The following is a 13386-nucleotide window of genomic DNA, read 5'->3' on the forward strand; positions in this document are numbered from 1 at the left end:
AATTTGTAGTTACATATAATATATTACCCTTTATTATCTCATATCCATCAATCATATAATTGACTGAATATTTAATATTTATATATATATACACACACACACACATTTAATTATAAACAGTTGTTCGTGAATCGTCGGGGATAGTCAAAAGGTAATTGAACACATGAACATAGTTTCAAAGTTTTCGAGACTCAACATTATAGACTTTGCTTATCGTGTCGGAAAACGTATAAAGATCAAGTTTAAATTTAGTCGGAAATTCCCGGATCGTCACATAATACATATAGATCTAAACACATATACAAACTCACGATTTGAAACATCTATGTAAAAAATTTTAACAAAGCTAAAGATAAAACCTAATTGCAAACCACCGCCTCCGTAGCCGTTGTATCCCACACCATTTTATTTTTCTTTAACAGGAAGCAAACCCTTTATGCAAGGTTGCAAAATTCGCTATTCGGGGATTAATCGGTCGGGACTTTAGAAGGATTAATCGGTAATTCGGGGATTAAACTGGGATTAATCGGATTATACCGTATACATTTAAATATTAAATTTCAAAAATTATATGTGTAAATATAGAAAAAAGCATTAATATAAAAATAAACTTCAACATAATTGTCTAAAATTATTCATTTTCCTCAAAAACTATAAAGTTCAAGTGTAAATTCATGTTAAAATGTTAATCATTTTTTACTTTGACCAACTTTGATTACAAAATTCGATTTTGACCCATTAATTGACGTTGACCTTTTAATTAAACGGATTTTTGAAAATCGAAACAGATTGCTCTTAAAAATGATTAATCGGAGATTAATCGGCGAGTAATCGGGTTTTTTGCAACATTGCCTTTATGTGCTAAACCGTTCGTCAATCCAAACACAAACACTTTCCGTTTGTAAAACTCGTTCATTTTCTCTACCAGATCTAAGAAACCCGTTCGTCAATCCACTTATATCCGGCGAGATCAAAGGCGTTTGCAGATCCGTGCGTTTTGGCCGTGGGTTTAAATAGCGAGTCCCTCTCTAAACACAAAATGACTTAATTATGAGATATGGGTTTGTTAAAGAATTTATTAGGCGTTTTTTCTTTTAAATTTGGGTTTGGTGAAGAACCAAATTAACATATGTATTTGTAAATGTTGGATGTATAGTATATATACAACCTCATACAAATTTGTAAAGAATAGTGAGAAGAAGATTAGTTAAATTGAAAAAGAATACTGAAATGATCATAATACCCTCATGTGCAATGCACGTGATCAACTTTAAAGAAATAGTTTAACATTTATCGGACCAAGTGACCAACCACGAAATCATAGACATAGTTGAGTGATCAACCGCGTTCAAAATAAAAATTAGTGGCTAATGTGAAATATTTGACAAAATGAGTGACCAAGGGCGTAATTTTTTATTTATTTTATTGTAAGTTTTTTTACTCCGTATATAAATATAATTTATTTATTATTTATATTTATTTATGATTAATCAATTAATGTATTTTTTTTTAGAACTATAAAATAAAATAAATTAAATTAAATAACCTGAACGTGAAGGGGAGCAAAAACCCTCAAAATTTTCCTGTAACTATTCCGTTTGATGTTCACACGTCAAACTGAAAGTTGCTGGATCTAATCAAATAAACTCTAACATTCAGTCACAGGATTTCATTTATTATTATTACTCCGTACATTTTATGCAAAGTTCTCGGTGAATCAGATACAAATGAGCTATCGAAGGTCCTAACTCTAATTTAATCTCTATAATTCGTAATTCGCTTATCAATTAATCGTAGTCTGTTAGTTATTTGCAATGTATGTAACTTTTATCTGAATTTGATTTTTTGTTTGTGGAGAATTAATTTTGAAATAAATGACTTCAACAATGCTGATGTAGTTGTAATAAAACGAAGTTGTTAAATCGATATACGTAATCGCTTCGCAAAAGTTATGTATTTGCGTTTTTTTGTGTGTTGTTTGAGTAATGGAATCGGAGAACTTGGTTGTTGAATGTTAATTGCACCTTTAAGATCATTTATGTTGCCTAATTTTAAGGAAAACAACCGAGTAACTGATATTATTGGAGAAGGCTATGAGTGTGGTGCTGAACTGCTTTACAAAAAAAAAAAAAAAAAAACGAAGACGAATTGATGATTATGTAATAACTGTGAGCCTTCGGTTCATGGGTGATATTAAGCTTCTTTTACTATTTCTGATGAGTGTGCAGTAGTGGTGATTTAAGTTATATGTTGACTGAAGGTTTAAGTTACTTCACGCCATTTTTAGCTCTTCTTCATGGTTTAATGTATATATGTATGTATAATCCAGGGACAATCGTGCATCAAGAAACTCTCTATTTGATAACCTTGATGGCATTGAGGAGGGTGGTCTCAGGGCTTCTTCTTCATATTCTCGTGATATTGATGAGCTCGAAAATGAAAAATCTATAAATAGCTTGCAAGACAGAGTTGTTTTTCTAAAGAGAGTAAGTTTTTCAATTTAATTATTATTTTCTAGGGAAAAGGTGACTTGCTAGTTCTGCAAGTAAGTGAATCTGTATCAGTAGCTTAGTTACTTAGTACCATGATTTTAAGTGATAAAAAGTAAATTTACCCAGTTACAATGTAATCAGTTAGGTCTAGTATATTATGTTTGCAACAATTTCTTCTGGTTGTCTATCGATCCTCATGTAGAGAAACACTGAACTTATGGATACAGGATTAAACATGTAAGACCAATAATACAACAGGAATGTAAAACACAAACAAATGTTGGATGCCAATCTACTCTGATAATTTAAGGAAAATTAATTGATAATTGACATTGACAGTTGACTGGTGACATACATGAGGAGGTGCAGAGTCATAATCGAATGCTGGACAAAATGGTAAGCTACCATACATATTTCATTTCTATATAAACTGTTGTTTACGTTATATACCAGTTTTGTGCATTTGATTGTACTCTTACGGTCATTATGTAACAGGGCAACGGGATGGATTCCACAAGGGGGATTATGTCAGGAACTATGGATCGGTTCAAGATGGTAAAGTTTAGATCCTTTCCAGTAATTTTTCTGTAGGGTCAAAATATTCGTTAATGTCTTCTAATATTATATAACAGTCAACAGTTTAAATAATCACCATCACCATAGAATAGATAACGAGTGTTGGCCAGTTTCTCGTGTTAACTCAAAAAATTGCCTTTCGGCCATTTGTTCAAAATACCTAGAGCACATAAACAGTAATTATAGAGAATAGAATGAATGAAATTATATAAAGGCCATATTCCCTTTACATGTTTCTCTTGCTTTTCAATTGTCATAGCATGTTGGTATGTATTTTACACTATATTTAGGCCATCTTTCGTTTCTGTATATGCTACTTCTACACCTACTGAAAGTGAATTTCGATCATTTAGGTATTTGAGAAGAAATATAGTCGGAGAACATGTAAGCTTGTGGCATATTTTGTCCTGTCTTTCGGCATCATATACTACTTGTTCAGGTACGGATTTACTTCTATTAAATGTGCAACACATCTGAACCCCACCTATTATTCAGCCTTTATCCGATTATTTTGTCCTGTATTCTCATGTGGCACCACATTCAAATCCCAGGAAATTGTATAAACCTGAAAAGAATTCAAAAAGATAATAATGCATAGGTTCACTTCGAAATCGTTCTAATAGATCGATAAACTTGATAATGAACTGCTATTATTTTTTTGTTTTCAGGTTCCTCATGGTTAAAAAGTAGTTAAGTAGATACAGGAACTTGACAGCACAATATGTAACTGAGAGCGGCATACTTCTCCTGATTTTGTAAATGCCGGGGATGAACATAATATTGTGTTCATTCACATTGTCACAATTGTTTCTTTTACTTTGAAAATTTTATTAAATACCTGCCAATTGTATGCATTGTAATACAAGATAGATAGTTCAAATCTTATAAAACTAGTACCATGTTTGTATTTGTACACGATGGTTTTAAACTAATTAAATATAAAATATCAACAACCACTGATCAACTTAAGAAGAAAAGCGTCGCCACGGGCCAAATCATAGGCAAAAGAATAAGAATATTTTGATCCTGGCTCAGTACGAGTATGATTGTCTCTTTTTTGGAAGATAATGGCGTTGTTTGTTTTTCATTTTGCAGACATTATTGGGGTTTTTGGTTGCACGTTCGCAAATGTTTTTACTGTATAGTGTTTGTTTTTCTGAATACATGAATAAAATATTGTCTTCTTTTGTCTGTGCATATGTAGACTTAGGGTGCATTTGTTTACCTCTTAACCAGTGTTGTAAAAGTCGGCCGACTTGGCCGACGCGTCGGCCGATGCGTCGTTTTTTTGAGTTCTCCGTCCCGTTTTTCTGAAAACGACTCAAAAGACGGTCAAAGCTAAAAGTTCGGTCAAAGTCTGTCAAAAACGGTCAAAGTTGGTCAAAAAACGGTCAAAATCTGTCAAATTTTCGTCAAGATGTGATATGTTTTAAAATTAGTGTTTGTTTTTATTTTTTGGGCCGCTATTTTCTCCGTGTTCTTACTGATTATGTACTCGGTAACATTAATTGAGTTTGAAGTTTGATTGTATTTAAATTCAAGTTCTTATTTAAGAAATTTATGGTACATAATCAACTATTTTATACATATATAAATATATATTTAAGAAATTATTAATAAAGTCAACGTTGGTCAACGACCGATGCGTCCCCGATGCGTCCCCGACTCGGCCGACGCGTCCTTTTTAGGTCTCGACCGATGCGTCCCCGACTCGCGACTTTTACAACCTTGCTCTTAACTGAATGGTTCGAGCTGAATGTTGAACCATTCAGCATTCGGTGTGTTTCTTTTTGACATCTGAATGATATATCTTGCTATATGGATTTCAGCATTCAGTGTTGAACCATTCAGAGAAAAAACACTTTTTAACCACTAAGCACTTCATTTTTTTTTTTTTTTAATATCCTCCTCAAAACATATCAAGAACACTTAACAAACGAGTATATTGAATTTTTCATTCATGTTACATGTTAATAGAGTAATTTTACTAATTAATATCGTCAATTGAAAATGATTATCAAATAATTTATTGTCATTCAGAATCAAGTTTATTCAAAAAAATTGTTTTTGAATCATTCAAATTTTGAACCATTCAGCGTTAAATCATTAAGTTTTACCAAAAACACTTTTAAAAATATGTTTCTCGCTGATGCAGAAAAAAAAACATCTTTAATGTCCAGCTTATTTCAAACGACATCTTCTCTACAAATGTGATTTATAGATCATGAGATAAAAATCTTTTAAAAACCAAACATCACCTATATTAATATTTAAAATACAAAGATACCGATTTCATATAGTGCCCATTTATTTTGGGCCTTGATAAAGGCCTGTATTTTGATTAGTTTGGCAGAAGGTACAACTACCGTGACTTATTTAAACATTGTAGCCCATATATTTTGATATATATATGCAAATAGTCTCTTTTTATTAAAAAAAAACGTGTTAATTTGTAAGGAATATTTATTAATTAATTTTAGAATATTAATTAATTTTTAGGAATTTACGAATAGAATAGCAGTCTTTAGGGCTATCGTTAACATGCATTAAAGTATTGTAAATTCAACTACCGCCGCTAAAAAGTCAACAACTAAACGTAAGTGATTAATATTAGTATTTTCTTATTTTTTTAAAAGCAAGTATTTTAAATCACTAACGGGGAAATAACCCACTACTCGATCATTTACCACGCACATACGCGTTTTTGGGCGTAAACACGAATCACATTACTGGGATTCGATCTCTAAACCATTCCGAGAGGCAGACAGAACAGGCCAAAATTATGGAATACGGGTTAGTAAAACCTCCCCGTAGTCACTCTATAAATCTGGTAAGTTCCATGGAATGTTTTAAGGGAGGAGACTCGAACTTGAGACCTCTCACCTCATCCAGCACACAAGGCGTTGTGTGTACCACTAGGCCACAAGAGCGGGTACAATAGTATTTTACCCTGAAAAGGTACAAAGTTTTCCCTGTCTAGTAGGATTATTTCTAACCTTTCTCTAACCACCACAAAATATTCGTTTTTGCAAGGAACTCAGGACCAAGATCACTGGACTATTTTGTGATGGTTCAAATTAAATATAATTATCATTTTACTAGATATCATTATCATTTACCCTGGGTTTAATTAAATATAATTATTATTTTACATATTTTAATTTTATATACTTGGTATAATAAAATAAAAAAATACTCCGTAAATAATAAAGTTGTGAGTCATGTTACTATCAATCAAGGTTTGACACGTGTAAAATGAGATTGGCCGATTGTGACTGACAGGTGAGTTGGGTTTGAGCCATTGACTTCACAAAAATTGATCCAAGTACAAATCTAAAAATTAAGTTAGATATCTTTGTAATTGTTTGAAAAATGAGCATTTCAGGTACATCATACATGCCTTAGACTTGCTTAAAAGTTAAAACTAAACTAATTTCAAATAATTAATTTTAATTATGAATTATGATCACTAAAAGATAAGCACTATTAGTCAAAAAGGTGAAAGATTAGCTTTTACATGTCAAAAATTTATATCTTGGTATTGATATATTGCTATATATTCATAGTCGGGTGTATTAATTGATTATATTACTGTAATAGGGAACAACGTATGCAGCTTTATAAAATTTGGGCTTTAGGTGCTCTAAGGTTGTTGATATGTATGTACTCCTATATGTATATGTATATAACGTATAACATGCATGGTTGTATACTGCGGGTAATTCTGAGTTGAAGAGATGATGATCTTAAAAGACACATCACCCATTGATGGTAACCAAAGGTTTCATCTGATTGGCCGCTAGTCTTTTACTAAATCTTGTCTATTTTTAGATCCAATCTTTTGTTTCTTTTCTTCTTCTCAAACATCACTTACTCATTCTTTCCCTTTCCATTATTTATTATTTATTTTTATATATTCTTATTCTTAATGTATTTTTACAAGAAGTCATTTATCACCTATATGATTCAATTTTTAAAATTTACTTAAAGCCACTTCCAACATGAATTTAGTGATGACAATGGATGTCCAATTCATTGGATATTCATTCGTTTCGATCCATTTAAACGCATATGAATAATTTAAACGGTTGATAAATGAATATGAATATGGATAATGTGAAAAATGAGTGGATCGAGTATGGATAATAATTTATCATCCATTGATATATTAATTTACCACGCAATATATATATATATATATATATATATATATATATATATATATATATATATATATATATATATATATATATATATATATATATATATATATATATATAATCAAAAGTTCAAACGAGAACCACAAAAAAGACGAGAACTGCGAGAACTATTAATTTACAAAGATTTTCACATGTGAGTAGATTGAATCACCCATCATTGTTGACGGAGAGTAAGAATGATCACAAAATAGTTTGAAAAAACTTAAATGTTAGCTATGTAATCAAGTATATAGTTTTCCGTTCACAAGTGCATATTTCTCTATGTAACATGTGAACATTTCACATAATTAACGATTTAACATGTAATTTGTGATAATAAACATATGTTTGTTAATAATATGAGCATTAATTAACATTGCATGTAATTTGTTACATTTAAATGCATAAAAACTATAAATTAAAAGGTTCTCACAGTTTTCGCTCTTTTTGTGGTTCTCGTTTGAACATGACCCCATACATATAAATATATACATATTTACTTAAATATATATACATATATAATTAAATATCTTTATGTGTTTACACTATAAACTATTAAAATGTTGTCAAAAATATAGATAGTGAAGATACAACTATGTAAATACTATTAAATTCATATATTTTACATATATTACACATCTTTGTTAAAAATATTTTATTGATTTCATTTCATAATATGAATATTTTTAGAAAAACTTAACATCTAACGGATACTCGATAACCCCTTAATTCAAAATGGATATGGATATGGATGGATGAATTATATTTAAATGGATATGGATATGAATTTTAAAAATTAAATTGATATGGATATGGATATAGGGGTACCCGATTCATATCCAATCCATTGTCAACCCTAACCATAATATACCTCCTCACCGGGACTAATTATCACATTAGCGCCACATCAGCAATTTCTCACCATAACTAACTCAGAGCCAGAACTAAACAATCTCAACCATTACATACTTCCTCACCCCTTTTAATTATTTTTATTTAATTTTTATAAAACAAATAATAACAAAATTATTTAAGCTAAAAATATTTTCATTAACTGCTTCAACATCATCATTGTCATCGTCTTTGTCTTTGGTTAGAGTTGGAATATAAGGAGTTTGATAGTTGCGATTCGGGATGAATGAAAGTTGTTGTTGTGAATGGGTTGGAATATAAGGAGTTTGATACGCCGCAAAATCGAGAGGTGTGAGTGGGTAGGAAGATGACCCGGTTAGCGGCGAATAATTGTCTGTTTCGAGCAAATGGGGAACATATACGTAGCTTGAGAAGTCGGGTTGTCGATTAGTTTTGATTTTTGTTTGTTTTTTGTACCATTTTGTTTGTTGGAAAGGAGAAAATCGGAGTTAAAATGAACTGAGTTTGTGTGTTTAGTATGAAATGTGGTTAAATATATATGTAGTATATGAAAAATTAAAATTAATGAAGTATTCGTTGGCTTTTTTTTTTTTTCAAATTACATTCTAAAAACTCACCCTCAATTTTGTTTAAACAAGACGAAATGAAGCAGTAATTTCGTGAGGGCGACCAGGTTAATAGCAATGCCATCAAATCCCTTGAGGGCGGGTTATTGGGCGACGAGAGTGATATGCTCGTTGAGAATGGCCTAATATTCCTGTTACCATAATTGTTTATATAATATATAATACTATTCCGATATTGTGATTATATCATAAAAAACTTATGTAGGCACGAATAAAACTCAACTTGTATTGTACATGGTGAGATTTATAACATTGTGTGTGTCCAATCGTAGCGAAACGGAGTGAATAAATTAGGTAAGTTTCGACCTTGGAAAATTAACTTTTATAAGGATTATCTCCATATTAATAGGTTATTGACAACGATGATAAAACAACTAAAACAATTAAATTCCGCCGAGTGAGAGGTTTGATGAGGTAAAACAACAATCATACTCTTATATCCAAATATAACACTACAAGAAAAAAGAAAAAAGAGGATGAGCGACGAACACATTTGCGACGATGAAATCTCACTGCAAAAATACATGCTACATGACAAAATTTTCACCTTTTTAACCAGCACTGAGTCCACCAACCAATTATGGCGATACTTTTTGAGTATGTCCTTACAAAAAACTAACGTATATTATTTCTTTCTATTTGAGATCTGGTCAAACTCGCCACAAATAGGCGTGTATTCCCTGTAGGGAAACCGAACCGGTACGTGATTCCGTTTCGGATCTTGATTTTGGGTAAATTCGGTTTCGGTACAATTGGGATCGGAATCGGTCTCGATTCGGTACAGGAAAACAGATTTTAAATACCGATTTTTTTTTTACAAACAACAAAACAATCAAATAGCACAAACAACAAAACAATCAAATAGCACCTGATGTTACATTACCTTCTTGCAAATTATCTTTCTTTGCTTCTCTACATGGTGCCAGTTTTGACTTAGCTAAAGCATATGTACAATATTTCAATCACTAACTATATTATATAAACCACCATAAAATCTAAGTGAATGCGAAAGTAAAAGACAAACACAATAATAGGAGAAATGATATTTTGTATCAATATATAAAAAAGAGTGCAGCTCACGCGCTTAATATGAAAGAGTGAGTTCACGACTAATCACCAAACATGAGAGGAGAGAGAGAGAGGTGAGAGGAAAATCTACTGCGGCTGCCTTTTCAAAAGGAAGCTACGGTGGCACTAGGAGGGAGTGGTCTGAGCAGCGTCGGGAATATGGCAGAAACAACTATAAGGACCGATTTTGGGGGATTAACAAGAACCGATTTACATCTATCAGGTTTTTAATTTTCCGAAAACTTAGGGTGTGACTGATCTTTGGATGGCGTTCAAGAAGTTTTGGGTGGTGAGGGGTGTGTATTTGGCCAGGAAAAGGCTAAAAACTGCCATCGATTTGGTTTTGTGAGATTTGAAGGTATCAAGAATGTAGATGAGCTTCTTGCACAGCTTAACAGAGTTCAATTCCTTGGTTGGGGTTTAAAAGCCTTCAAAGCATATGAAAGGAAGGACAACATGAAATCAATGAATTTAAGATGAATGTGGGGAATTCCAGTGGAGAGAAGGCGAGTAATACTGAGGTGGTGTGGAGGATGAACATTTCAAAGGATGCAAGTAAGGATGACAAGAATTTTTTGGATGTGGTTAAACAAGTGGAAAAAGAACATGGTTCTCCTCAGAAGGCTATAATAGTTCATATTGACAATGATAATGGGAACGAAAGTCACTGGAAAATGCTATCATTGGAGAGGTGGTTAACATCGACTTATTGGATCAACTCAAGAAACTATGTGAAGCAGAAGGGTTATGCGATGTTGACCTGAAATACATAGGTGGTCTTGACGTGCTAATCATCCCAAAGAATGCTCAAACTACTCAAAACATAATAGAAAACGAGCATCATGGCATCAAACGCTGGTTAAAAAACTTGAAGAAATGGGACAACACGCATGTGACCTCAGGTCGAATTACCTGGTTAAATATTCTTGGGATGCCGGTTAAGTGTTGGAACGAAAAAACCTTCAAAAAAATTGGAAGCTGGTGGGGTAACGTGCTTGACATGGAAAATTGCAAGTTAGAAGGAGATCAAAATCTTATCTATGCTCGAGTGCAAGTAAAAGTGTTAGCAATTGAACCCATTAACGAGATGGTGATGATCAAATATAACAATAGTGGATTCTATGTCAAAATATTTGAAGATGTTAAATACATAGTTCAAATTGATCTAGAGGATGATGATGCTGAATAGAATTATGTTGAAGACCAACTCGATGAAGATGAAAATTCTAGTGACTCTGGCAGCTCCTCCGATGAAGAAGATGTGCAGTTTTCGGCACCAATGGAAACTTCGGGAAGCAGACAGAGTTCCAAAAAGATTGAAACCGAAGCGTCTTTCTCTCACATGCCTAAGGGAGATGCTAGTTCCAAAAAATCTGACAACATCATTAATGATGAAGGTAGGGTTTCGAGAAATAATGATTATAATCGTGCTTGTGTACAAGAAGAGGCATCTGATGTTATTCCTAGGGTTATGAGGGATTGTAACGTGTCCAATGGGATTACTGATGGATGTTATGGGCCTGATGGGCTTGTAGATGGTATTGATAAAAATGGCGAAGTGATTGGGGAAAATGACACTAATGGGCTTCGGTATAATTTAGACTTGGGGATAGAGAATGAAGGTATTGGGCTGCAAAGAGAGTTGGGTCAGGAGAACAATCTTAATGGGATGATTGGGCCTGATGTTCATTTAGGTGAGATGGGCCAGAAAGCCAATCTAGACGATACAGCTACTGTTGAATCCATTATAGAAGAGGCTACTAAAGTTATTGGACTTGATCAACACACTTGCATTATTGGAGGACTTTTGGGTATCAAGCATATTGACGAAGCTGTTTCCACTTTTAAAAACTCGCTACTGTTAGAAGTCAAAAGAAGACCTAGGGTTCTGGCTAAAGGTAAAAACTCTTCCAATTGCTCCAAATCTATGAACACCTGGGAAAAGATTCGCAATTGGAGGTACTCTTTTCGTATTATTAATGCTAAGAAGATGGCCAGAAGAAAATCGTTCTTTAATTCTGCTTGCTCGAAAGGGTCAAAGAGGTCTCTAGTTCCTTCGTTGGTGGACCTCACTAGCAGCAAATCCAGGTGAACTTTGTGAAAGGATGCTATTTTAGGGGTGAATCTGATGAGAGTGTCAACTTGAGTGATTATGCTCAGCTTCTGGGGTTCCAGGGCGAAAAGGAGCTCTAATCATTCTAATCTCCTGTATTTATTCGGTAAGAATTTTATTTTTATGAAGATACTCTATATCAATATTCGTGGGTTCAAAGTTGAGGGCAAGGTGGGCTGGTTTAGAGAATTAGTTTCCAAATCAAATACTATTATCGCGGTTATACAAGAAACAAAATGCCATGGGGTTAACGGTAGGTGGATTGAAAACTTGTGGGGTTCTGATAATGTTGGTTATGTGGAAAAACATGCTACATGTAGGTCGGGGGGTCTATTACTGTTATGGGACTCGAGTATGTTCGTAGTAGAACAAGCTGTAGAGGACGATTTGTTCATTGCAATTAAGGGTTGACTGACTGGTTATGATTCAGATATTGTTGTTGTTAACGTGTACAGTCCACATAAAGGTGATAAAAAGAAGTTTTGGGATAGTCTAGATAGGTTGCTAAGGCTTGATAACGTGGCGTGGGTATTTTCGGAGACTTTAATGAGGTAAGACACGTTGATGAAAGGCATAATTGTGTATATATAGAAAGAAGAGCGTCATTGTTTAACGACTTCATTGAGAGAAATAGCTTGCTGGAAATTCCATTAGTAGGCAAGAAATTTACGCGGATTTGTGAAAATGGGATGAAATTTAGCAAGTTAGATTGATTCCTAGTATCGGACAACTTTGCTCACCTCTGGAATTGTAAGACCCAAATAATTATTGTACTTAGAATGATTATGGTGTACATTAAGTGTGTGAAGCGTGGAGCAATTTGTAAACTGGCAGGCTGTTCGGACCCTTGTGCACGCCGCGCATGGTAAAGGGTGCGCGCCGCGCACTCTATCTGGAGACAGATTCCTGTTTCGTTTTAATTAGAGTTTAATGAGGGGCTTTTTGGTCTTTTCACTTGAGGACGGATCTGAGAGCTTATCAGCTGGTTTGGATCCAATTTTGGATCATATTTCACACCCACAAACACTCTCAACTATCTAGAGAGAGAGAGTTCTAGAGAGAGAATTGGGGTTTTGGAGAAGAAGAAGCTCAAATTGATCAAAAGCTCGAGTGTTAAAGTTGTTCACCTCGTTCCTAGCTACATTTTGGTTGTTGTGGTAAGTTCTAACTCCGAATTTCGTTGTTTGATTTGATATTCAAAGTTAGGGTTTGAACTTGGTTTGTAGAGAAACCCATTTAAACTCTTGAAGTGAGTTCATAGATGCTAGTAATCGGGTTTATTGCTATTGTTGGTGGGTTTTGGGTTGGAAACTGACTTGACCATGATTTAAGACTTGTAATTGGGGTTTAATCACTAGGTTTAGTGGTTATGGAAGTGTTGGAACCGATTTGGGTGTATTTGGTTGACTAATTTTGAAATGAGTCAAAATTAGGGTTTA

At 33.5% G+C, this 13386-nt stretch overlaps 1 protein-coding gene across 1 annotated transcript; it reads left to right on the forward strand.

The window, feature by feature from the left end:
• The first annotated feature begins 1562 nt into the window (after nt 1–1562).
• LOC139853335 (bet1-like SNARE 1-2) lies at nt 1563–4226 on the forward strand. The gene is made up of 6 exons (XM_071842711.1): nt 1563–1741; nt 2330–2486; nt 2832–2888; nt 2988–3047; nt 3422–3507; nt 3737–4226. The coding sequence occupies exons 1-6, from the start codon at nt 1728–1730 to the stop codon at nt 3756–3758; spliced, it is 396 nt and encodes a 131-aa protein (XP_071698812.1). The 5' UTR covers nt 1563–1727; the 3' UTR covers nt 3759–4226.
• The last annotated feature ends 9160 nt before the right edge of the window (nt 4227–13386 follow it).

This window comes from Rutidosis leptorrhynchoides, chromosome 6, assembly GCF_046630445.1.
Source record: "Rutidosis leptorrhynchoides isolate AG116_Rl617_1_P2 chromosome 6, CSIRO_AGI_Rlap_v1, whole genome shotgun sequence".
In the NCBI taxonomy this organism is placed as follows: domain Eukaryota; kingdom Viridiplantae; phylum Streptophyta; class Magnoliopsida; order Asterales; family Asteraceae; genus Rutidosis; species Rutidosis leptorrhynchoides.

What these genes read in the sequence shown, in the direction of transcription:
- LOC139853335 (XM_071842711.1), top strand. An exon ending in CTATGGATCGGTTCAAGATG is followed by an intron (nt 3,048 to 3,421) that starts GTAAAGTTTAGA and finishes TCGATCATTTAG; the next exon opens with GTATTTGAGAAGAAATATAG. An exon ending in ATCATATACTACTTGTTCAG is followed by an intron (nt 3,508 to 3,736) that starts GTACGGATTTAC and finishes TTTTGTTTTCAG; the next exon opens with GTTCCTCATGGTTAAAAAGT.